Source organism: Papio anubis, chromosome 17, assembly GCF_008728515.1.
Source record: "Papio anubis isolate 15944 chromosome 17, Panubis1.0, whole genome shotgun sequence".
Lineage (NCBI taxonomy): Eukaryota > Metazoa > Chordata > Mammalia > Primates > Cercopithecidae > Papio > Papio anubis.
Genome location: NC_044992.1, coordinates 59,914,524 through 59,941,618, shown reverse-complemented (window position 1 = coordinate 59,941,618; position 27,095 = coordinate 59,914,524). Strand labels below are relative to the sequence as shown.

The 27,095-nt window shown below is 41.8% G+C and overlaps 1 protein-coding gene across 21 annotated transcripts in view; it reads right to left on the bottom strand.

The window, feature by feature from the left end:
• BPTF (bromodomain PHD finger transcription factor) overlaps positions 1-27,095 on the bottom strand; it is a 150,206-nt gene that overhangs the window by 20,124 nt on the left and 102,987 nt on the right. For 10 of the 21 annotated variants that reach the window (XR_004179290.1, XR_004179289.1, XM_031657147.1 and 7 more), the window contains 11 exons: positions 26,839-27,000; positions 26,470-26,621; positions 23,403-23,511; positions 17,677-17,894; positions 13,963-14,185; positions 12,016-12,932; positions 10,547-10,629; positions 10,052-10,277; positions 4,695-5,029; positions 1,081-1,254; positions 176-368 (listed from right to left, as the gene is read on the bottom strand). Coding sequence is in view for 17 of the 21 variants with exons in the window: in XM_031657147.1 (XP_031513007.1) it covers positions 176-368; positions 1,081-1,254; positions 4,695-5,029; positions 10,052-10,277; positions 10,547-10,629; positions 12,016-12,932; positions 13,963-14,185; positions 17,677-17,894; positions 23,403-23,511; positions 26,470-26,621; positions 26,839-27,000 (2,792 nt within the window). In the remaining 4 variants the exon portion in view is untranslated. Of the gene's footprint in view, positions 1-175; positions 369-1,080; positions 1,255-4,694; positions 5,030-10,051; positions 10,278-10,546; positions 10,630-12,015; positions 12,933-13,962; positions 14,186-17,676; positions 17,895-23,402; positions 23,512-26,469; positions 26,622-26,838; positions 27,001-27,095 lie in introns of those variants that run through there. The other 11 variants (XM_031657139.1, XM_031657149.1, XM_031657153.1 and 8 more) reach the window with 9 other exon arrangements.

The window sequence follows — 27,095 nt, the reverse complement described above, 5'->3', positions numbered from 1 at the left end:
TGGTAAAGCTCATGACACTGGTACGTGAAGGACTGAAGTTTGTCAGGCACTTCACTAGACTAGCTGGGAGTCAGTAAATAATCACTTTAAGACTGGAAAGTTGAAATCCTAGAAATCTTTCCAAAATTATGCTGGCTGATTTCATTTTCAAATGCTGCACACAGAGGGGTCTCACCTGTAAGGAACGGAGCACCCTCTTCAACCCCTCATAATCCTTCTCAGTTAGTGGCGTGAGCACTGTCATGGCATCCTCTGTTGACTGGCACTGTGGACAGACATACTCATCAATGAGCTCTGCCTCACTTTGCAAGATGCCAACGCAGCGCCCATGGTACCAATTCTGACACCGATCACAGCCAATATAAAATCTGTAAGATCCGAAATGGAAATGTGAGTTCAAAACAGATGGGATGATGTTACTTATAATAAAGCATGCACCTGAAAATTTGCTAAACCCTGGGATACAAAGTAGTTTTAGTATTATGGTTTTAATACTTTCAAGATTGGCATTCCAGTACACTAATTTAGTATTTTTTGATGTTAAGAACAAGCAGTAAAAAAAATTATAAGAACACTGTGTAATATTAGAGAACAAATTTAAAGATAAATATGGAACATTTAATTGATTTTCAAGCTGAAAACAAAGCCAAAAATCTTTCAACTAGTACAGTACCATATGGGAGTTCAAAATCCTATAAGCTAATAACAGAGTCTCAGAGCTTGTACCCATATTAGTGTTTTTCTAACCTACAATAAAGCACCATTTCAAACACTGATAAAAAGTCCAAACAAGTCAGGCTATTTTAATCTCATTAATTTCTATGTTACATATTGAAGAATCAAATCTACTGTTATTAAACCACATTTTCCCCAATGTGTCTCAAACATTCACTATGAAGCAAGATAAAATTTGAAGGGTAGGTAAAAAGGGAAAAAGAGAAAAATGAAAAGGAATTTGTAATGTAAGTGTATAATAAATGTAGAAAAAAAATCTGCTTTTTATTTTAAAATAAATAAGTAACCAGTCAGAGCAATTTGGCTTCCTAAATTATTAAATATGATGCTCTTATCAGAACTCACTGTGACTCATCATAAGGTGTTCTGCAGATACAGTACAATTCCTCACTGCTGCCCTCTTGTGCCCGTTTACAATCATTACAGATGTACACATCCATTTTCTTAGCCTCCTTTTCTGTGATGCCAACACATTCTCCATGATACCAGTTAGTACAAAGATCACAGCCAATATAGAACCTAAAAGTATTCACAATGAAAATGACAATGTAATTGTCATTTTGAGCTGCAATGGTACTTAAATCTGTCTTCCCTGCCTTGCTTCACTTTTTTACAGGATAACTTCCTGCTTATGAGTCAGCTAAACATTCCTGAATCCAACCATTCTACCCCTGGCAAACTCCAGTATCTGATGCTCTATCACGTGTGGACACATAAAGTCACTCACATCGGTTTCAACAAGTACACTGCTTAGTGAAATATGGGTCTTTAAAAACATACTGGAATTTGAAAAAAGAAACAACACATTGATGGTAATGTCTTCCTCTGAATGAATGTGTGTAAAACTGTAACAGGCACAAAAACCAAAGCCAAAGAATCAAAGACTTACATCTGTCAAACCTATTCCACAGAAGCCATTTCAATATCAGGGCTATTTCTTAGATAGGTTTGAAAATGTATCTCACAATTTAAATTTGAGAACAAAGCAAAGCGCAAACACCAAGTAGAAGTTACACTACAAGGAACATGCAGGTCAGCCAGGTGTAGAAGATAAATGGTCAAAATATGAGATGAAGAAGAAAACTAAGAAAGGTACACAGAGCAATTCAATCTCTACCAGGTTTTCTGAATAAACACTGGAATTTAATCGAATTAAAAATAACCTCTCATAATGGAATATGGCATGGGCCAGTTTTCCTGTTAATGTAATGTTTGTGACAATGTGGACAGTGGCCTGGCTAATTAACGAGCAGGGAACATGGAAGGAGCTGCTTCAGTTCAACACCGGGGACAAGGTGTGGAGAACGATGCAAGGATAGTTATCCGAAATCTGTGAGGGTCTACACTGCTTGGCAAGGTGGAGCTGTATAAGTGTGTGATTGTGGAGTGCAGAGTGGCCTCTGTAATAAACAACCTAATGACAAAAGGAAAAGTAAATGTAAGAAACGCTTATACAGTGTGTCTACGAGTGTTGATAGGCACTGTGTAGGAACACCATGTCAAAGTCATAGTGAGAATTACCATGAATCACAGGGAACCAGACTGGCCTTGCTGATACCATTGGCACTCTTAGTTCTACCAAGGCATTTCTTGAGGAATGCCTCACCTAGAGGAATGGAAGTCGTCCTCAAGCTTCAAATTGACCTGCTTCATGAATGTGAAGGAATAATATATGGTTATGTAGTTCATCCTGTTACCACTAACTTTTTTTTCTCTTTTGTCTCACTGTATAGCCCAGGCTGCAGAGCAGGGACAGGATCACGGGCCCCCTGCAGCCTGAACCTCCCAGGCTTATGTGATCCTCCCACCTCAGCCTCCCGAGTAGCTGGGACTACAGGCATGCGCCACCAGGCCCGGCTTTTTTTTTTTTTTTTTTGACGAAGCCTTGCTCTGTCTCCCAGGCTGGAGTGCAGTGGCATGATCTTGGCTCACTGCAACCTCAGTCTCTCAGGTTCAAGCGATTCTCCTGACTCGGTCTCCCGAGTAGCTGGGATTACAGGTGTGTGCCACCACATCTGGCTAATTTTTACATTTTTAGCAGAGACGGGGTTTCACCATGTTGGCCAGGCTGGTCTCGAACTCCTGACCTCAGCTGATCCATCCACCTCGGCCTCCCAAAGTGCTGGGATTACAGGCGTGAGCCACCACGCCTGGCCAATTTTTTTGTACAGACGGGGTCTCCCTATGTTGCCCAGACCGGTCTCAAATACCTGGGCTCGAGTGATCCTCCTGCCTCGGCCTCCCAAAGTGCTGAGATTACAGGCACGAGCCACAGTGCCCAGCACTTTTTTCTTTTGAACTATGACTCTCACATGATTTTCACTTCCACAGGTGGGGGTCCTCCTGAGATACTTTGTGTGTTATCTCCACAGAGTGATAGGCTGTGTTCTGGAAGGATGTTCAGGACTTGAATTTCAGTTTTCAGTCATTCTCACTGGATTCCCAAACCAGCCTAGTTTGGGACAAGAGATTACGAAACACTCCTTAGAAACACTAACTCATCCCAACTAAAATAGGGAGTGAATGAACCTGGTATACTAAAGTGTTAATAATGACAAAATGAAAAATATAAAATAACACAAAATAATGAGGCAATCTCGATGGAATGGGCACATGTATCTGTGTGCCTCATTTTATGCAATGTAGGTATTTCAAAGAAGTTGTGTGTGACATAATTTCTGTGATCTGAATACTCTAAACAGGCCAAAGAAGTCTTGTTATTTAAAGAAGTTCTGTAAGCAAATCTTTTTAACTGAAAAAGTAAGGAAACTTCTGTTTCAGAAATCATTTAGTATATTGTGCTTAAAGTGAGGCACACTTGTATTAAACTAAGGAAAAAAAATCAGTGAATCAGGTTCTACTGTTTACATTATGCATAATTTCCAATGAGGTAAGATAATGAAAAGCGAAGATGCCTAAATTGATTTGTGTTTAATTCAGCACACAGCTCAATCTGCCAACAAAGAGTTTTCATTTGGCATTTGCAAACAGATGATCATTTAGACAGCGCCACCAAAGCAGCTTCCATGTTGCAACCTGAACATCATTAAAGGGACCACAATTTTATTTCAGGAATCAATTAGGTATCCACTTAAGGCAGGCACTGAGCATTCCTAATTCTAATTAATTGATTCTAAATGATCATTTTTTAAAGCACAATCAAACTTTTTGGTCCTGTAAAAAGTATGGTGGTTAACTGTGGCTTTAAAAAGCTGGACTACACTTTAATGTTCAAAGTAGAAGTTAAATATTTTGTAAAATGATATTAATGACCAAAAAATGAAACTACATTTATGGTTTAGTGCCTCTATAATCTTGTTTGTATCACCAAATACAAGTCACAACTGTCAAAAACAGCTTCCAGCTGCCAAATTGTTGGACGTTATACTTGAGGAATGGAACACTTTTTGTATTTTTCTGGCTTTTGTCTCTGATAAGAAAGTGGAAACTCTGACAAAAATATGAGTTGCAGTATTTTAATACAAAAAACAACTACCTAAAATAAAACAATTAAGAAACCAAACCACTCAAATTCAAAACCTCTGACCATTGATGTTCAAATGGTTTCCAGGATTTCATGTATTTACAGGGCTTTGAACAGATCCCAGAAAGGATGCTCCCCATTTTGGGCAACAGTAATACACGTCCTTCTCCAGACATCAATTACTCGTTGATTTGGAGTTAATTCAGAGGGAAGAGGAGAAAGCAAAGGAGCAACAGAAAGCTTGTTTTTGACAGAAAAGAATATAACAAAGGACAATCACAAACACGTGAAATAGCAAATTTTACTTTACTAGCGTCAATGGTAAGAATATCACATGCAAGACCATGGATGAAACATTACTCTTAAATTTAATATTTTCATTTATATCATTCCCAAAATATTCATTTTCTTCAAAACTCAATTTTATAGCTAAACTTTCAAGACAAAAAACTAGAGCTCAAAAAGATCTACTCACTTAGATTCATCATAAGGCGTTTTACAGATACAGTAAAGCTTTGTGTCCTTCTTAGTTTCCTTTGAGGTAGTAGAGATCATTTTCTTTTTCTTGGACTTTGAGCTTGAGTCTTTTTCCTCTTCCCGCTTCCTCTTCTGGGAAGCTGCAGGTAAGGTGGGCGTGGACAGGAGGCCTGTGTGTTGCACAGCAGGTGGAGGGGGAGGTGAAGGTGGAGGGGCTGGAGGGGCTGGAGGAGCTGCCGTCACTGGGGGGCAGGGTACAGCTACTGCTGTGGACTGAGCCACCTGCATCAGGTCTTTTTCTTTCTTAATTTTCAGGTCTCTCTTCAGCTCTTCCTGTTGTCAATTAAAGACAATACAAGACTATCATTAGAGTCATGTAAATGTGTGATCTGGCCAGAAGATGGTACATTACCCACTCTTGTCGAAGTAGCTCCACAGTTCAGTCTAATGTGAGAGAATTTTAGTTAGTTGCAAACAAGAGTTTTCTTGTATCTTAAACCCAACTCAGACAATTAGAAACAGAAAATGAAGACTATGTAAGAACAACTAGAAAGATGCTAGTTATCTTCAAAGGAGAGTTGACTGAAAGATGAGCCAAGTGGCTAGGAAGAGCGTCCCTCCTGGCTTGCCCCTGTCCCATCTGGGCTCTTTCTGCGGTTGCTCAGAAGGTGACTGCAAGCATCCTCACCCGCTGGCTGCTTTCTTCTAGTTGCTCTTGCTCTCTGTCGTTACAGTGAGAGTGGACATGAACTGGCCTTGAGACTCAAAATGTGGTCTGACCAGCAGAAAGCAGAAAAGAGGCAGATTTGCCTTGTTTATTATGATGCTCCTATGTCTAGAATTTCAGACTGCAGGGAGAGTTGGGCAACATAACACACTATTTTCTTTTTTTGAAAGATACTTTCTTTTCATATGTATGCTTTTAGAGACAGAGTTTCGCTCTCATCAATGGCGCAATCTCCGCTCACTGCAACTTATGCCTCCTGGGTTCAAGTGATTCTCCCGCCTCAGCCTCCTGAGCAGCTGGGATTACAGGTGTGTGCCACCACAACCAGCTAATTTTTTTGTATTTTTAGTAGAAACAGGGTTTCGCCATGTTGGCCAGGCTGGTCTCAAACTCCTGACCTCAGGTGATCCACCTGCCTCGACCTCCCAAAGTGCTGGAATTACAGGTGTGAGCCACTGCACCCGGTCTCTTTTTTTTTTTTTCCTGAGACGGAGTTTTGCTCTAGGCTGGAGTGCAGTGGCATCAATCACTCCAACCTCTGCCTCCCAGGTTCAAGCGATTCTCCTGCCTCAGCCTCCCAACTAGCTAGCATTACAGGCACCTGCCACCACACCCAGCTAATATTTTTTATTTTTAGTAGAGACAGAGTTTCACTATGTTAGCCAGGCTGGTATCGAACTCCTGACCTCAGGCAATCTACCCTCCTTGAACTCCCAAAGTCCTGGGATTACAGGCATGAGCCACACTGTCTGGCCTCTTCATATATACATATATATATATATATAAAATTTTTTTTTTTTTTAGTTTTAATGAGCAGTGAGGACAACCAGAGGTCACTTTCGTCACCATCTTGGTTTTTGCCGGCTTCTTTACTGTATTCTGTTTTTTCTTTTTGAGACTGGGTCTCACTCTGTCACCCGGGTTACAGTGTAGTGGCACAGTCTCGGCTCACTGTGCCCTTCACCTCCCAAGCTCAAGTGATCCTCCCACCTCTGCCTCCCAAGTACCTAGGACCACAGGCACGTGCCACCAAACTCAGCTAATTTTTGTACTTTTGGTAGAGACAGTGTTTCATCATGTTGGCCAGGCTGGTCTCGAACTTTTGACCTCAAGTGACCCACCTCTGCCTTCCAAAGTGCTGGGATTATAGGCGTGAGCCTCTGTGTCTGGTCAACATACTATTTTCTCGATATGCATTTTGCCATACTTTTAAAGCACACTTCTTCTGCTATCTAGTAGTACAACTTACTCTTGGAAATGATCAAAGCAAACTTTACTACCCTATGAACAAACCCATTGTGATTGGCATCCACAAACACACTTGGCGTAAAGAAATCATAGCTATGACCAACAGTATTTCTTATTTGGAGACAGTGTCTCACTTTGTCACCCTGCCTGGACCGCAGTGACACAAACATGGCTTGCTGTAGCCTTGACCTGCCAGGCTCAAGTGATCCTCCCACCTCAACCCCTTCAAGTAGCTACAGGTGCTCACCACCATGCCCAGCTAATTTTTTTGAGGAGATAGTGTCTTGCTGTGTTGTCCAGGTAACTCCTGAGCGCAAGTGATCTGCCTGCCTTGCCTCCCAAAGTGCTGGGATGACAGGTATGAGCCACTTGCACCTGGCCATAAAAATATTTCTTAAAATCTGACTTAAAATTTTTTTTTTTTTGAGACGGAGTCTCGCTGTGCCTCCCAGGCTGGAGTGCAGTGGCGTGATCTCGGCTCACTGCAAGCTCCGCCTCCAGGGTTCACGCCATTCTCCCGCCTCAGCCTCCCAAGTAGCTGAGACTACAGGCGCCCGCCACCACGCCCGGTTAGTTTTTTTGTATTTTTAGTAGAGACGGGGTTTCACCATGTTAGCCAGGATAGTCTCGATCTCCTGACCTCGTGATCCACCCGCCTCGGCCTCCCAAAGTGCTGGGATTACAGGCATTAGCCACTGCGTCCGGCCGAAGCTTTTTTTTGAGAGAAGAGTTTCGCTCTTGTTGCCTACGTTATAATGCAACGGTGCGATCTCAGCTCACCGCAACCTCCGCCTCCCGCGTTCAAGCGATTCTCCTGCCTCAGCCTCCTGAGTAGCTGGGATTACAGGCCACACCTGGCTAACTTTTTGTATTTTCAGTAGAGACAGGGTTTCTCCATGTTGGTCAGGCTGGTCTCAAACTCCTGACCACAGGTGAACCGCCTACCTCAGCCTCCCAAAGTGCTGGGATTACAGGATTGAGGCACTGTGCCCAGCCTTTTTTTGTATTTTTAGTAGAGATGGGGTTTCATCATGTTGGTCAGGATGGTCTTGAACTCCTGACCTCAAATGATCCGCTTGCCTCGGCCTCCCAAAGTGGGGTTTTACAGGTGGGGTTACCATGCCCAGCCTTGAATTATAAATTGTAATCACTATTTTCTTGGGGTTTTGATGTAATAATCATATCGCACATGAAAACAACGTTGTCTTCTTTCCTCAATTTTTTGTCTTTTTTCCTTTTTCTTGGCTTAACACATTTGCCAGAACTTCCAGAAATGCTAAATAATAATGTCGATTGTTGGCATCATTGAGGATTCTGACTTTAACTGGAAAATCTCTAATGTTTCACAGTTAGGTAATATTATTAGTCTGGTTAATATTTTCTTACTATTTCTCACCTTTTTTGGGGGGGCGGGGGACAGTCTCGCTCTATCGCCCAAGCTGGAGGGCAATGGCATGATTTTGAATCACTGCAGCCTTCACCTGAGCTCAAGTGATCTGCCCACCTCGGCCTCCCAAAGTGCTGGGATTACAGGCATGAGCTGCTGTGCCTGGCCTATTTCTCACCTTCTTAGAAAGTTTAGGACATGTTATGATTTTTTTTTTTTTTTTTGAGACGGCGTCTCGTTCTGTTGCCCAGGTTGGAGGGCAGTGGCGCAATCTTGGCTCACTGCAACCTCTACCTTTCTGGTTCAAGCAATTCTCCCTGCCTCAGACTCCTGACTAGCTGGGATTACGGGCACCAGCCACCACGCCTGGCTAATTTTTGTTTTTAGTAGAGACGGAGTTTCACCATCTTAGCCAGGCTGGTCTTGAACTGACCTCAGGTGATCCACCTGCCTTGGCCACCCACAAAGTGCTGGGATTACAGGCATGAGCCACTGCGCCCGGCCTTGAAATGTTTGATAGCCTACTTCTCTTCTAAAAAGCTGTGTAATTATGTATAAGTTATATACATATGTGCATAAATAGATGTCTACTTTTTTTTTTTTGAGACGAAGTCTCACTCTGTTGTCCAGGCTGGAGTGCAGTGGCACAATCTCAGCTCACTGCAACCTCCACCTCCTGGGTTCAAACTCTTCTCCTGCCTCAGCATCTCAAGTAGCTGGGATTACAGGTGCCTGCCACCATGCCCAGCTAATTTTTGTATTTTTAGTAGAGACAGGGTTTCACCACATTGGTCTGGCTAGTCTCAAACTCCTGACTTCGTGATCCGCCCGTCTCAGCTTCCCAAAGTGCTGGGATTACAGGCGTAAGCCACTATACCCAGCCCTACTTTTTTTTTTTTTTTTTTTTTTTTGAGACAGAGTCTCACTCTGTTCCCCAGGCTGGAGTGCAGTGGTGTGATCAAGGTTCACTGCAACCTCTGCCTTCTGGGTTCAAGTGATCATCCTACATTAGCCTCCCAAGTAGCTGGGACCATAGGTGTACGCCATCATGCTTGGTTAATTTTGTGTTTTTTGTAGAGACAGGGTTTCACCATGTTGCTTAGGCTGATCTTGAACTCCTGGGCTCAAACAATCTGTCTACTTCGGCTTCCCAAAGTGTTGGGATTACAGGTATGAGCCACCACAGCCAGTCTACTTTCATTTTTTAATAAATTCCTCTCGAAGGCAGGTTAGCAATACCTACAGAATCATTTACAAGTCAAAGAAGAAATTTTTCTTTTTTCTTTGTTTATGAGACAGGGTTTTGCTCTGTTGCCCAGGTTGCAGTGCAGTGGTGCCATCAGGGCTGACTGCAGCTTCAACCTGCCAGACTCAAGTGATCCTCCTGCCTCAGCCTCCTGAGAAGCTGGGACCACAGCTGTGTGCCACCACATCTGGCTAACTTTTTCATGTTTTGTAGAGACGAGGGCTTGCCATGTTGGCCAGGCTGGTCTTGAACTTCTGGGCTCAAGTGATCTGCCTGTCTTGGCCTCCCCAAGTGCTGGGAGTATCCCCAAGTGCTGGGAGTATAGGAGCGAGCCACCTCATCCTGGTGGAATTTGTCTTATTTAATGGACTCATGTTATTTTTCATTCTTCCAACGTTACTTCATCGTCTCCGTACCTTTCTCATGAAGCTCTGCTCCTAATTAACTTTTGGCCAGACTATGTCATAGACTTGAAAAGCTGTTCTCAGAGTTCTACAACATTTCAATCAACAAGCTCACCTCTCAGAGTCGCTAGTATGGAGAACACAATATAACTATACATTTAGTTATAAAAGCTCTGACTTGTTTCATAAGACACACGCGTTGCACTGCTTTTTACTCTACGTACACAGAGGTAAATTCCAGAAAACATACTGAAATTTTAAGCTTTATTAAAAAGGCAAGGGAAAAAAGCAGAACCTTAGATGCTAAACACTGGACACAGAAGAAAAGGGCATGCCCTCTTACCTGCACTTCAATTTGAAGATCCTTGTCCAGGAGTGCTCTCTTCTTCAGGATCTCGGCTCGGAGCTGCTCTTTGTGCTTGAAGAGCAGAGCTGACAGCTTAGTGGCATTCTGCTTGCTACGTTTCTGCTCCACACTCTCTTCACGCTTCCGTTTTTTTGCTGCCTGTTTTTCTTCTTTATCTATCTTATCCAAAATATACTTCATCACCTGGTTACAGACAATCATTCTAGAGAAAAATACACAACCTATGTAATGCTGCTCGTTTTATTATGAAAGGTTTAAGACATGACTCTTCTATGCCTCTACAGATGAGACACAAACTTTCTGTGACTGGAAAATTTCAAGAGTGGTTCAAACCAGTTATGAGCAATTATTAGTGCCAAGTGTTCTCATTTAATAAACTTCAATCAAGATAAACAAGTATAAACTCAGAACTCTGTGCATGTGCACGATAAAGAGAAGAGACGGACAGACAAGACCCTGCATCTCCCCTACCTTTGATTCTCTTCTCTTTCAGCTGGAGTCATGCTCTTTTTCTGTTTTAAATGTTCTATTACAGCATTATGCTTCATCACCACCTTCAGGACAGAATAAATCCAAAAGCGCATATTTTATAATGACCACAGGTTAGTACACAGATAACAACAGTAGAAATCTGAGCACATACGTATTTTTTTAAAGAAACTGTAAGAATTCATAAATAAAATTAGCAGCTACTAGATGGCCTGGGTGCTTACCACCTAATGGGGACTGCTAGGCTAAGCACTTGACATTACCTCGTTTATTCCTTATAACAACACTGAACCATAGCAATAATTTTATAAACAAGATACTGAGACATAAAGAAATTAACCACCTTGTTTGAGAAACAATAAGTAATACAGCTGAAATTTTAACCTGGCTATTCTTCTCCAAAGGCCGTATTTTTAACATTATGCTTTCTTCCCAGGAATGAATTTTAAAAAGCTGTCCCTTGTCTCCCCTATATAAAGATTAGGAGATAGACAGACAGTGTAGTAATTCTCAGTTTATACATATCCAGTAAAGCTGGGTAATAATACATTTAAATATAATACATATAACCATCATTTTCATAAGAATACTACATCTTTAAAATAACTTCGCTGTTTAGAAAGTGCTTCTACATTTATGACCTCATTTAATCATTGCAATAATCTCATGTAGCTGGAAAGAGAAGAGTTTTAAGAGGCTATAGCTAAGGAGGGATAAATGAGTTTCACGGACTGTGAATGGGAGACCTAGGAACTGAATGAAGGTCTCACGACTTGGTAACACTTAAAATCCACACTCAAACTCCTGCCTAGTACTGAGCGAAGCAAGCTATAGGTAGATGAAAACATGGTTTTTGCCAGTAATGTTATCGGATGTTATATGTATGACTTCACTTTAGTAGACTAATTCTAACTCACCTAAATTGCTTTCTTTCACTAATGTGCCATTGCAAGATGTTGCTGAATGATGCCACTTTCTATTTAAGCTATGAAATAATGTTTTCAAAAACTTTTTTACGAAGGTGTGGCTAGAAATACAAATGAGTTTAATCTGTCTATAATTTGCATAGTCTACATGCAAACTAAAGAATGACAACTTTGAATAACTTTAAAGGAATTGCTATAATGTCCGAAGTGACTTTAAAACTTAGGTTAAACCCTCAAGTTTTATAGTAATCATTAAAGCTCATAACTCCATTCTTCCCATCTTAGTCCTCCCAAAATAGAAGTCATTCCTAATAAGCACTGACTACATATTATATGTATCTAATGAAGAGTTCCACACCACAGTAGTCATTCAATATTTTTTTTGGTCAATTCAGTGTTTCTTCTAAATTTAAACATTAATGACTTTGTCTCATTTAGGAAACCTAACACAACCAAACACTAAGTCTACTGCACAGCACAATAATTCAAGCTACTGAACATGCTGCTTTTACTTAATAACTTTACCTGTTTCTGAATGATTTCACTTTGATTAGAAGCTTGGAGGGTGTGTTCACGCTTAATTTCTATCTGTTGCTGTTTCTTCTTTTGCTGCTGATCCCTGAGTTGCTGAACCCTTTGCAACTGCTCTTGCACACTGGCTGCCTGCACTGTAACCACATTCTGAATCTGGTGAGTCTGCACAGCATTGCTTTGCTGAATTTGGATAGGTAACTGCAGTTTGATTTGCTGGGGCACACCACTTTGCTGAGCCTGTATCTGAGCCACAACCTGCGACTGGATCTGAGAGAGAACCTGGACTTGTTGTTGCAGCTGAGGCACAGCAATGACTTGGGGCTGTGGCTGCTGTATTTGTAGCTGAGGACGGGATGGGGATGAAACAGTAACTTGATTTAAAGTTTGTCCTGATGAAAGAGTTTGAGTTGAAGACTGTACCTGGGGTTGTGATTGTGGCTGGCCTTGGGAAGGTATCTGAAGAGATGTATGTGGTTGAATTGGAATCGGTTGTGAGGTTGTAGTCTGAACCTGGGATTGTTGTCCAGGAGACAGTTGGGATGGAGTTGATGGACGTATTCGAGTCTGTGATGGACTTTGGACACGAACAGGAGACTGTCCTTGGACATTACTTTGAGGCTGAGACTGTGCTGCGACTTGGGGTTTGGATGACTGTGCTTGGGTGGGTTGTGCTTCAGAAGGGACATGGGATGAAACAGTTGTTTGCGTCTGAACTTCAGGCTGAGTCTGAACTTCAGGCTGAGCTGGGGACTGGGGCTGGGTTTGGGGCTGGGGCTGAGCTGAAGGCTGAGCAGTCTGTGGCTGGGCTTCTGCCGGACCCACACTTGACGACTGAGCTGGTGGCAGGGTTTTGTCTTGATGTACCTGCGTCTGGGGTGACAGTTTACTCTGTCTTTGTTCACCTGTACCTGTGAAAAGGAAAGACGAACCATTTATATTACTCTAGAACATAAGACTGTGGTTAAAGAAGAATCTGAAGGAAATTTTCCAAAGTTGAGAATTCTGGCTAGGCGTAGTGGCTCACGCCTGCGCACTTTGGGAGGCTGAGGTGGGAGGATCGCTTGAGCAACACAGTGAAACCCCGTCTCTACACAAAATCAAAAAAAAAAAAAAAATTATCTGGGCATGGTGGAGCATGCCTATGGTCCAAGCTACCCGGGAGGCTGAGGTGGGAGGATTGCTTGAGTCCAGGAGGTCAAGGCTGCAGTAGGCAATAATGGTGCTACTTCACTTCAGCCTGGGTGACAGAGCAAGACCCTGTCTCAAAAAAAAAAATAAAGTAAATAAAGTTAAGAATTTTGTATTTTGGTATAGAAGGTCTATGCCTTTGAAATGCTCCATTTGGACATGCTTAGGGCAGGACTCTCTGAAACTGGGGAGCCTGGGCCCTGCTTCTTGGCTGTCCCCTGTACACTATCCTAACTCTAGAGGGCTGGTTTCCAAAGTTAGTTGCAGCCTCTGGAAATCAGCTGGGTCATCTGGCCCAGGCTAACTGTCAAGCCTCACTTTTCTCCCATGATGTAGTGGTAGTTACAATGACTTGCAGCAGAAGGCCAACAAAGTGGTTCTGGACCCGCTCTCAATCTCAGTCATGAACTGGATTTACCCACCCTCCCTGAGATCACCTCCATGACTCAATCAGCACCTACAAGGCTTAGCAAGGAGGAATTGTGGGCATAGTTACCAAGATAACCATTATTTTTGCCCCCTTTCTCTCTCTCTTTTTTAATGGGAGGGAGAGGGTGGTGGTAACAGGGAGTCTGTAAGAACACGGTACAAAAGCTTCGAAATGTTGTGAGGCTGACTATGTCAACTGTTGAGCTCACTGGCTTGAGGCATATCCTTCCAAAGGTAAATACTGGTTCTCCTGTTGGCCTCTGTTAGCCCAGCAACGTGTAGTAGTAACATCCGACATTTCTGATAAACCCACAGCTCTACCTGCTGCTGTCGTGGAAACAGTGGTGGTGGTGGTGCTGGCTGTGGTGGCTGTTGTTGCCAATGGGGTAAAGAGGAATCGCTGAACAGTACCATTTGGCATTGCAGCTTGCATTAGCTGCTGGCCTGGGCCTGGGAGTACAGTCACCCCTTGAGGTATCAACTGCAACTGTCCAGTAGTTTGACCTTGTCCTTGAATTACTACTGTCAAACCTTGATTGCCACCCTGTGGAAAAAACACAACATGTAAACAGTGTTCAAAGCATCAATCTGTATGTGTATCATTTTTATTAAATCATTTTTATGTGTAATTATCTTTTAATATAATGAAAATGCATATTTGAATGTCACCAGCAGGAATTTAGATAAGCTAAAGTAAGAATATTTATGTTGCTTAGCAGGAAATACATCAACAATCCAGAATTCCAGTTCAAGCTCCCCCAATGGTCAGCCAGTAATCTGCCCACAAGCAACACTGTTCCTCCAGATCCAAGTTTCCCAATCTATAAAGTAAAGGTATTGAATGACTAAGGTCCCCACAAAATTCTGATTTTAAATAATCTTATATTCATATTTTACAATTTCAAAAGCATCTTCATAGATACTGCCTCATTCGATTCTCACAATGAACTTGTGACTTTGTGGGGTAGGCAGAGAAAATATTATTCTGATTCCCAACTAAGAAACTCAGGTTAGAAAGGTTAAGTACCCCACCCTACTTAAAGGTGAGATAAAAGGAGGTACCCAGATCTCCTGAATTCTGTCTTTCAATACGTGCCAAATTACCTGTGGGGTGTGTGTGTGCTAAAGTGTAAAACGCTTAGGGTTTTAGATATGTAATGCAAACACCAAGTAAGGAGGATCACTAAGGTCTGAGCAGTTACCAAAACGGGGTCTAGAAATTTAAAATTCTCTAGGCGCTGTCTCTTCTGTCTAGAACTTTAATTAAACTAGAAACCTTGAATACCAGGAACATGGTGGAGAACTGGAAAGCAAAAGTAAAAATCATCCCCTAAACTCCCAATGACCAAAACTGATGGCACAAAGTCCATGTACTAGGTAAGTTCCATATACGTGTGAGTTCCTCAAAACCTATTTACTCTTGCTTTTCTAAAATACATTTTTTTATGCACAAAATACACAAAATACCAAGTATAATTTAAAAATTGTGAAGTAAACATCTATAAAACCGCGACTGTGCTCACCATTGCCAATGTCCTAGAAGCCCCCATGTGACTCACCCAGATCTCAATTCCCTCCCTCTCCCCTAGAGGTAAGCACTATCCTCACTTTGATGATAACGCTTTATTTCATTATTACTTCGGAATATATCTTAGGTATATACAGGGCCACTGAGGTTCACAAACTCAGGAGCAATATTCACGAAGAATACAATGGGAATGGTGTCCCCTCCAGGCAGGCAATGCAGCAGCCCTGTATCCTTACACAAAATAGCTTAGTTTTGCCTATTTCTGAATCTTATACAAATGAAATTATAACATGTACTTTTTTGGCAGCTACTTGCTTCTTCAGCTTACCATTATATACTTATGAGAATCATCTGCATAGTTCTGTGTGGTTGAAGTCTATTCATTTTGATTGCTATAGGAATATACTACAATTTACTTATCTAACTGGTTTTGATAGACATCTGAGTTGTTCTTAGTTTTTGACTCTTATGAACAATGCTGCTATGAATATTTATGCCATGTATTCTGGTGCTCACATGACCAAGAACTTCTCTAGGGATATACCTAGAAGGTATACTGGGACCCGGGGCATATACAGCTTCAACTTTACCAGACAATGTCTGGGAGCTTTCCAAAATGGCTTAACTGACTGACAGGCCCACCAGCTGTGCATGAGAATTTCTTCTGCTCTACGCCTTTGCTAACTCTTGGTTTTGTTGGATATTTAAATTTGTACCAATCTCTTAAGCATATGGTTTTAATATGTACTTCTCTCATTATTAATTAAGTTCAGCAGTTTTTTGGAATTTGGGACATTTAGATTTCTTCTTTCCTCATAATGTTGGTTTGTCCTTTTTTTTTTCTTTTTTCTTATTTTTGAGACGGAGTCTGTTGCCTAGTCTGGACTGCAGTGGTATATCTTGGCTCACTGCAACCTCCGCTTCCTGGGTTCAAGCAATTCTCCTGCCTCAGCCTCCCAAGCAGCTGGGATTACAGGCATACACCACCGCACCCGACTAATTTTTGTATTTTTAGTAGAAACGGGACTTCCCCATGTTGGCCAGGCTGGTCTGAAACTCCTGACCTCAAGTGATCCACCTGCCTTGGCCTCCCAAAACTTTGGCCTCCCAAAGTGCTGGGATTACAGGTGTGAGCCACCACATCTGGCCTGTTTGTCTTTTTTTCTACTAATCTATCTGGATTTTTTTCTTTCTTGACTTGTAGTAATTCTTTATATATTCTGGAGATATAATAGTCCTTGGTTAGTTCTTTTCTCATTTTCTTCACTCTCTCTGCAGCGCGTTTAATGAACAGAAGTTCTTATTTTTATTTTTAAAGTAGTTGAATTTATAAATATTTTCATTTATGGTTAGCATTTTCTGTCTGTTTAGGAAAGCTATAAAGATATTCTTCTATCTTATCTTCTAAAGGTATTATAGTTTTACCTTTCACAGTTAGGACTTTCATCCTCCTGGAATTGAGCTTATGTAGAGTGAGGTAATAATGGTCCAATTTCATAGTTTCCCATGTATATTCAATTGTCCTGGCACCATTTACTGAAAAGTCATCTCATCCTCAATGATCTGCAATGTCACGTTTGTCACATAACAAGTGTCCACATACATGGGGTTCATGTTCTGCACTCTCTACTGTTCTGTTGGTCTATCTGCCTCTCCTTATGTCTGTAACTCGCTGTATTAATTAGTGAAATATTATATACTAAGTTTTTTGTTTTTGTTTTTTTAAATGAAGTCTTGCTTTGTCGCCCAGGCTGGAGCGCAGTGGCACAATCTCAGCTCACTAAAACCTCTACCTCCCAGGTTCAAGCAATTCTCTTTCCTCAGCCTCCTGAGTAGCTGAGATTACAAGTGCATGCCACCACGGCCAGCTAATTTGTTTGTATTTTTAATAGAGACGGAGTTTCACCACGTTGGTCAGGCTGGTCTCGAACTCCTGACCTCAAGCAATCCACCTGCCCCGACCTCCCAAAGTGCTGGGATTACAGGCGCAAGCCACCATGCCCAGCCTGTACTAAGTTTTGATATCAGGTTATCATATAGGGCAAATAATCCTGTTCTTCAAAGGTATATTCTTAATACTTTGTACCTCCATATAAACTTTTAGTATCAGCTTGTGAAGTTTCACTAAAAACAAAACCTCTTGGGATTTTGATGGGAGCTGCATTCAATCTATTAATCAATATTAGAAGACTTGCTAACAATACTAAGTCTTGCAAAGAAGTAGCTTAATATACCCAAATTTTATTTGTCTCATGGAGATTAGCCAATGAATACAATTTTGGTGGTTAAAAGGGTATCTGTCTCACTGTTATAGCTCACTGTCTAAGGATTACTCTAGTAGTTGGGGTTTATTATACCCTAAGAGGTATTTCTGTTTGACTCCAGGAAGTAGCCATTTCTTCAAATCAGCACATTTAAAAACTTATCAAAATAAGTTCATGTTTTTAAACTTAGAGCAAGAATAAAGAAGATCACCTCTAAAGTTAAAATAGAGTTATGTTACTTACGTGGCCCTGTGTTAACTGAGTGAGTTGAGCCATGGTGAGCTTCACTTGTCCTTGTTGGGGGCGAGGGGGTTGTGAGGCTGAAGACTGTATATTTGAAGTGGACGTTGCTGAAGTTAAGCTTTTCTGCCCAGGTGTTGAGGAAACTGTGTTAGGGGCAGAGATTGCAGTGGAGACAGGCTGTCCCCTGATGATTTGAGTCATCACTTGCTGAGGAGCACCTACACAAACAGCAAAACATTATGAAGGCTTATACATCTTTGGCATTATTTTGAATTGAAATAATTCAACACCTTAGATGAATATATTCTTTTCCATCTTCAAAAAAACATGGGCTATTAAAATTCTTCCTATAAATCTAAAACCAAAATGACAATAGGGAAGACAAAAGAGAATATATAAAATATACTGTTTATAAGGCTGCCTTTTCTTAGGAATATAATATTAAAAATAAGATGCTAATTTAATTTTAAAAATTCATACGAATTTTAAACAAAATATAAAGAATCTGGAAAATTCTGGGCCAATTGCATTTATAATAAGCTTCTCTTACAGCTATTTGACAGACAGCTTGGGAGAGCCAGGAGGGCAAGGACCACTATATCCTCAATACTAGGGCAGGGTGCTCAAATAATGCTTTCTTTTTTTTGAGATGGAGTCTCGCTCTGTTGCCCAGGCTAGAGTGCAGTGGCGTGATCTCGGCTCACTGCAACCTCTGCCTCCTGGGTTCAAGCGATTCTCCTGCCTCAGTCTCCCGAGTAGCTGGGACTACAAGCATGTCCCACCAAACCCAGCTAATTTTTTGTATTTGTTTTAATAGAGACGGGTTTCACCATGTTAGTCAGGATGGTCTCGATCTCCTGATCTTGTGATCCACCTGCCTTGGCCTCCCAAAGTGCTGGGATCACAGGCGTGAGCCACCGCACCTGGCCCAAATAATGCTTTCATAGAAATTGTTCAATAAATGTCTATTGAATGAATGAAGTTGAACTGGAATGACTCTACAGTTTTCCATAAATCTCTTTTTAGTTTAACTTGCTGAAACTAGAATAGGCAAGTGGAATTTTCCCCCATGTAGAACAGTTGCTAAGAATAATTTTCTGGTAGCTAATTTGACATTTACAGACTCATTACTAACTACTGAATAACATCAAATTTCTCAAGTTTTTAATATTTACTTGCTACATTTGTTCCATCTATGAATACACATATACTTTCTTTGTGTTTCTCTTAATGGCTGAATGATACTTCATGTTACTGCACATGTATAAAATGAAACCTATTTTGACATTTAGAATACTTCCCCCATACCTTTTTGTTGTTGCTGTTATTGTTAAATTAATGCCATGGTAAAATCCCTGCTTATACATTTCTGGGTGCTTCTGGTTATTTCTTTAAAGTAATCCCCCCAAAAATATTACTGGGTTCACAGTAGAATTATAGTACTAAGTTGAAGTTTTGAAAGGTTATTCCAATTCATACTACCGCCACGTCTGTATGCCTATTTCACTGAACCCTGCCAACCCTTGATATCACCAGTAAAGTAAAATATTCAGGCAACTGCAAATAGTATCATGTATCACAGTGTCTGAATTTCCTCAATTACTACAGGTTGGCATTAAAAACTGTTTTAAGTTACTGTTCTTCATTTGTGAATTCTCTCTCCACACTCTGCCCATTTCTCTTCCTACTTATTTAATACATATTTTTAAATACTAATTTTTCCACTTTGCCATCTACCGTTTTATTTCTAAACTTGCAATTTTAAAAAATGCGGTCAAATAGACTAGTCTTTTTAAAAATTTTGACTTTAATTATTGCTTGTAAAGTTCTCTTGTATTCTCTCATTAGATATATGCTCCCAAGAATGTTCTTAGTCATGGTATATGTTGTAACACAGAAGTCTATTTTCCCCCCAAACTATAAACCAATTATTCTAGCATCATTTACTGATGCAAAATGACACCATTGTCATGCAGCCAATTCTCACATATAATGCCTCTGTAACTATTTGTGTTGCTTCCTTTGGTATCATGCTCATTTTGGTGACCTTATAACGTGCTTTAACAACTGGTTGTACAACTTTTCCATTACTCTTTCTTCTAAATTTTTCTTCGTTACTCTCATTCATTTATTCAAGATGAACTGAAAGACAACATAACATAGTGTGGCCAAGGGCTTTGAGAACTCCTGTAGCGCAGCGCTAGGTCCTTGCCTTGCAGTCTGAGAAACAATACATGAAAAGTTACCACTTCCAGATCCCCTGGTGCAATCTTGGCTCACCGCAACCTCTGTCTCTAGGGCTCAAGCAATTCTCCCTGTCTCAACCTTGAGTAGCTGGGATTATAGGCGCCCACCACCATTCCTGGTTTTTTTGCATTTTTAGTAGAGACAGGGTTTCACTATGTTGGGCAGGCTGGTCTTGAACTCCTGACCTCAGATAATCTACAATTCCTTTTGAGTTAAAAAAGCTCACTTTATTTTTATTGTACTTTTTCATTCCTAATTCTGTGAACAAGCATACTCCTCCCTTTTCCCTAGATTAGACTTGCAAAATAATGGTCTAATTTTTTTTGTCTTTTTTGTTTTGTAATTATTATTACTTGTGCTTTCATTTCCTCCCTCATTTTCTTTCCTTTTTTCTTTTTTTGAAACAGGGTTTCACTCTGTCACCCAGACTGGAGGTGCAGTGGCAAGACTGTGGCTCACTGCAGCCTTGACCTCTTGGGCCCATGTGATCCTCCTGCCTCAGCCTCCCAAGTGGCTGAAACCACAGGCATGTGCCACCACGCTTGGCTAACTTTTCAGAAATTTTTTGTAGAGATAAGAGTCTCACTACGTTGCCCAGGCTGTCTAGAACTAATAGGTTCAAGTGATCTGACTGTCTTGGTCTCCCATAGTGCTGGGATTACAGGTGTGAGCCACCACATCAGGTCTTGTTTTCCTTTGAAACTTGTTTTATATATGTTTCTAACTTCTGATTAATAGAGGTATTTTTGGTCTGTTTTATTCACTGATTTATTTCAACGGCCTAGAATAGGTGTTCAAATATGTATTGAATAAACTGAATCACCTCCAAGTTTAACTGCGGCGTCAAGGCTTAAGGTTGCTATTTGAGAATTGCTTCGTAATTACATATTTGATGTATCTTTAACTTAAAAGTTACTTAGAATGTACTTTGATATGGAGTTTCGCTCTTGTTGCCCAGGCTGGAGTGAAATGGCATGGCCTCGGCTCACTGCAACCTCTGCCTCCTGGGTTCAAGTAATTCTCCTGCCTCAGCCTCCCGACTAGCTGGGATTACAGGTGCCCTCCACCATGCCCGGCTAATTTTTGTATTTTTAGTAGAGATGGGGTTTCACCATGTTGGCCAGGCGGTTTCAAACTCCTGACTTCAGGTGATCTGCCCGCCTTGGCCTCCCAAAGTGGTGGGATTACAGGAGTGAGCCACTGTGCCTGGGTTAAGCCTATAAATATTTTAAATGAATGTGTATTTCAGAAGGTACTAAAGTTGATACATAGTTTAACTGTGGCTTACTATGCTCCTATTAATTCCTCCTTGATTTCAAATAGTTTTGCTTTGTACACTTTAATATGACATGCTACTTAATTCATAAAGATTCAAGATTATACCTTAACTGCAATCTTTTTTTCTTTTCTTTTTTTTTTAAACAGGTCGTGCTCTGTCTCCCAGGCTGGAGTGCAGTAGCATGAGCATACTTCACTGCAGCTTTCGATGCCTGGGCTCAAGCAATCCTCCCATATCAGCCTCCCAAGTAGCTGGGGCTAAAGGCGTGCTCCAGGATGCCTGGCTACTCTTTTATTTTTTGTAGAGATGGGGTCTCACTATGTTGCCCAGACTGGTCTCCAACCCTTGGCTTCAAGTGATCCTCTTGCCTCAACCTTCCAAAGTTTTGGGATTACAGGCTTGAGCTACTGTGCCTGGCCACGATCTTTACCCTTTTTTTTTTTTCACATGGAGTCTCACTCTTTTTGCCCAGGCTGGAGTACAGTGGCACAATCTCGGCTCACTGCAACCTCCGCCTCCTGGGTTCAAGCAACTCTCCTGCCTCTGCTTCCCGAGTAGAGTAGTTGGGATTACAGGTGCCCACCACCACACCCTGCCAATTTTTGTATTTTTAGTAGAGACGGGGTTTCACCATGTTGGCCAGGATGGTCTCAAACTCCTGACCTCAGGTGATCTGGCCCGCCTTGGCCTCCCAAAGTGCTGGGATTACAGGCGTAAGCAACTGCGCCCGGCTGATCTTTACCTTTAAGCCAATAAACAAATGACTATTTTTCATAAAATTTTCCTTTTTATTAAACATTGAATTTTATTCTGTCCAGTATCAGTAGGGCCATCCTTGTCTTTTCTTTCTTTTTATGGCCTTTATTTTGCGTGCCTGTGTCCATCTTTAATTTTTAACCTTTCCAGCTTTTGTAGTAATTTGATTTTAGCTGCATTTCTCATAAATGTATAGGGTTTTAAAAAAAAAAAAATCTTTTTTTTTTTTTTTTTTTGGTTTTGAGATGGAGTCTCGCTCTGTCGCCCAGGCTGGATGGCAATGGCTCGATCTCGGCTCACTGCAAGCTCCGCCTCCCGGGTTCACGCCATTCTCCTGCCTCAGCCTCCCGAGTAGCTGGGACTACAGGCGCCCGCAACCACGCCCGGCTAATTTTTTGTATTTTTAGTAGAGATGGGGTTTCACCGTGGTCTCGATCTCCTGACCTTGTGATCCGCCCGTCTCGGCCTCCCAAAGTGCTGGGATTACAGGCGTGAGCCACCGCGCCCGGCCTAAAAAAAAAATCTTTAATGTCTTCAACTTTTTTTTTTCTTTTTTGAGACAGGGTCTCACTCTGTTGCCCAAGCCGGAGTGCAGTGGCATGATCTTGGCTCACTGCAACCTCCACCTCCTGGGTACAAGTGATTCTTCCATCTCAGCCTCCCAAGTAGCTGGGAGTACAGGTGCAGGAGACACCATGCCTGGCTAATTTTTTAATATTTTTTGTAGAGATGGCATTTCACCATGTTGGCCAGGCTGGTCTTGAACTCCTGGGCTCAAGTGACATTCCTGCCTTGGCCTTCCAAAGTGCTGGGATTACAGGGGAGACCCACCTAGCCTGGCCAGTCTTCAACTTTTAAAATGGTAGTTTTAACCTATTCACATTAAGAGTAATAAATGAACGTCTGGCACTGCATTTGTAATTTTGTTTTATGTGTTTCTTTGCTGTCTCCTTGATTTTCTGTCTTTTGCTATACAGACTGTCTCCCTTACTTCAATTATATATTTTATTTATTAGTGGTTTCTATTACTTTTTTTTGAGACGGAGTCTCGCTCTGTCACCCAGGCTGGAGTACAGTGGCCGGATCTCAGCTCACTGCAAGCTCTGTCTCCCAGGTTTATGCCATTCTCCTGCCTCAGCCTCCCGAGTAGCTGGGACTACAGGCACGCGCCACCTCGCCCGGCTAGTTTTTTTGTATTTTTAGTAGAGACGGGGTTTCACCGTGTTAGCCAGGATGGTAATAAGCATACTTCAACCTATTTTTACTGTCAAGGTCAAAATGAAATAATATCATTGAATAGATCTCACAATGGATTAGAAATTTAGTATGCTTTGAAGTATTAATTCAAATTGTATTTCTTGCATGTAGTGCCAAATGCAGATAATTACATATTTCCTAGACTGGCTGTTCAGATGTAAAATGATAATGCTGGATGGATAAATACCTGGCTGTACCATCACAGGTGTTCGAATAATTGCTTTTCCTAGTGTTGACTGTTGGAGTGGTGTTCTAATCACGGTCATACCAGGGCGAATCTGAGGCCCTGTGATTACCTATAAATGACACGAAGAGCAATAAATTAAAATGCTTTAAAAAGATTAAAGTATAATGGACTTAGAATCCAAGATCTTTAAATACTCTACATTAATAAAAATGTTTACAGAAATGACAGGGGCTCTTGAACATTACATTTTAAATTGTATTAAACATCAGAATAAAGATGGAATTTTGAGGAAAGAAAACTTAATTCAAATGCTATCATACAAAATTCCCTGCCACTAATACAAAAAAATAGCCTGAGGACTAAAAGGAAGGAACACATGCCAGTGGGGCTGTGCTCTGTAACTAGTGCTCACAGGACAATGTGGAGTCCCACTTTCTGTAAGCTCCAGATCATGCCCGTAACCCACAGAATATAACAGGAAGATCAGAAACCCTATTTTCTTTCACAGTTTTAAAAAAATTATTTATTTATTTATTTTAAAGATAGGGTCTCACTCTGTTGCCCAAGATGGAATGCAGTGATGCAATCACAGTTCACTGCAGCCTGGCTCACTCTTGGGCTTAAGCAATCCTCCTGCCTCAGCCTCCCAAGAAGCTAGGACTATGGGTGAATGGCACCATGTCTGGCTAATCATTCGTTCGTTCGTTCGTTCGTTCGTTCGTTCGTTCATTCATTCATTCATTCATTCACTTATTTAGAGATAGAGTCTCGCTTATTTATTTATTTACTTATTTAGACACAGATTCTCGCTCTTTCACCCAGGTTGGAGTACAGTGGCGTGATCTCGGCTCCCTGCAACCTCCACCTCCCGGGTTCAAGCAATTCTCCTGCCTCAGCCTCCTGAGTAGCTGGGACTACAGGTGTGTGCCAACCACACCCAGCTAATTTTTGTATTTTTAGTAGAGACGGGGTTTCATCATATTGACCAGGATGGTCTCGATCTCTTGACTTCGTGATCCGCCCACCTTGGCTTCCCAAAGTGCTGGGATTACAGGCATGAGCCACCGCACCTGGCCCGGCGAATCTTCTAACTCTTTTTTTTTTTGAGACAGAGTCTCACTGTGTCACTCAGACTGCAGTGCAGTGGCTCCATCTCAGCTCGTGGTGGCCTCTGCCTTGTGGGTTCAAGCAATTCTCATCCCTTATCCTCCCAAGTAGCTGGGAATAGCTGGGACTACAGGTGCGTGCCACCATGTCCAGCCAATTTTTTGTATTTTTAGTAGAGATAGGGTTTTGCCATTTTGTTTAGGTTGTTCTCGAACTCCTGGCCTTAAGTGATCCTCTCGCCTCAGCCTCCCAAAGTGCTGGCATTACAGGCGTGAGCTACTGTCCCTGGCCCTTTCATAGTTTTAAAGGGGAAACCAGGGCCAGGTGCAGTGGCTCACGCTTGTAATCCTAGCACTTTGTAAGATCAAGGAGGGCAGATCACAAGGTCAGGCGATCGAGACCAGGAGAATGGCGTGAACCCGGGAGGCGGAGCTTGCAGTGAGCTGAGGTCGCGTCACTGCACTCCAGCCTGGGTGACAGAGCGAGACTCCGTCTAAAAGGGAAACTAGAAAGTATGTTATTTTCAGTTCTATAGTTAGGTTCAGAACATTTTCAAAAATTTAAAATTTTAAACCTTTTCCGTAATACTAGTTTACAAAACTTTAAGTCTTTTCCATACTAGTAACAAAGAAATTACGTATCTGGGCCAGGTGCGGGGGCTCACACCTGTAATTCCAGCACTTCGGGAGGCCGAGGCAGGTGGATCACCTGAGGTCAGGAGTTTGAGACCATCCTGACCAACATGGTAAAACCCCGTCTCTAATAAAAATACAAAATTAGGCCGGGCGCGGTGGCTCAAGCCTGTAATCCCAGCACTTTGGGAGGCCGAGACGGGTGGATCACGAGGTCAGGAGATCGAGACCATCCTGGCTAACACGGTGAAACCCCGTCTCTACTAAAAAGTACAAAAAACTAGCCGGGCGAGGTGGTGGGCGCCTGTAGTCCCAGCTACTCGGGAGGCTGAGGCAGGAGAATGACGTAAACCCGGGAAGCGGAGCTTGCAGTGAGCCGAGATTGCACCACTGCACTCTGGCCTGGGTGACAGAGCGAGACTCTGTCTCAAAAAAAAAAAAAAAAAACCAAACAAAATTAGCCAGGCGTGATGGTGGGCGCCTGTAATACCAGCTACTTGGGAGGCTGAGGCAGGAGAATCGCTTGAACTCAGGAGGCAGAGGTTGCAGAGAGCTGAGATCATGCCACTGCTCCTGGCCTGGGCAACAAGACTGAAACTCTGTCTTAAAAAAAGAAATGATGTATCTAATATGTGTACATATCAGCTGATAACAAACTAGTTAACAGTACTGTAGATTACTTTTTAAATTTTTTTTTTAGACAAGGTCTGGCTCTATTGCCCAGGTTAGAGTGCGGTGGCACAATCTCAGCTCACTGCAGCCTTCCCTTCCCAGGCTCAAGTCACCCTCCCACCTCAGCCTCCTGAGGTGCTGGGACTACAGGTGAGCACCATCACGCTTGGCTAATTTCTGTATTTTTTGTAGAGACGGGGTTTTGCCGTGTTGCCCAGGCTGGCCTTGAATTCCTGAGCCCAAGTGATCTGCCCGCCTTGACCTCCCAAAGTGTTCGGATTACAGGCGTGAGCCGCCGCGCCTGGTCCAGATTTTAAATTTGATTTCTTAGCGAGCCTACACAGCACACTTCCTTGGGTGGTCTAGTGCTGTCCACTGTTTTACATAAAAAAATGTTCTTTATAAAATCCTAGAAAGCAATTATTCTTCTTCATAAACCATACTTATGTGTCATTAACTAAATGTTAAATATTAAAACTTCATGTATCATTTTCACTTATCAGAAATATAACAGATTTTTTTCCTAATCAGTACTCTGTCACAGATGCAGTAATAGGCAAAGGAAACTGAGTTGGATTAATCTTGGAAGAAGCCATTATAAAAACAATGTGATGTGCTCAACACATCAAACCAAGTAAGTCGGTAAGAATTCTTACTTGTGAATTGCTTGTGGTTCCTCCAGAGCCTGAGGTATTGGGTCTAATTGTGACTGTTGCTGTCCTGGGCTGGAATGAAGTAAAGGTTTGCTGACTGGTACCTGTACTTGATGGAATGATACCCAGGACTTTCTGCTGTACTTGAACAACGCCTTAAAAAAAGATGAAGCCATAATTAAAAACTGTCACTTTATTAGAAAGCATTACGTGTTGCTCGGTTGTTGAGGAGAAACTACGTGTGGCAGGGTTTTATAGTGGGCTACATAGAATGTGAGATCCGAGGACTGAAATCAGTGAAAAGGAGATGAAAAATAATGGCAACAGTATGATCTGGCAAATGTGAATTAAAACTCTTCACATTTCCCTTACCTCCTTGTGTTGCTGGCACATTTACAGCGACAATCTTGCTGTTTGCAGGAAGTGGCAGTTTGGTAATTACTTTTCCTGCCATAGTGACTGGATTGCCTGTAATTTGGAACGTCTGACCTGTGCTGGCAATGGTTGTAGCAGATGTGGCAGCTGTGCTGGTGGCTAATGGGGTATAAGACATTTAATAAGCTTTAGATTTAAAATAACCAGCAACGTAGTGACTTCTAGGAACGGGCACCAATGCATGAAATGTGGCT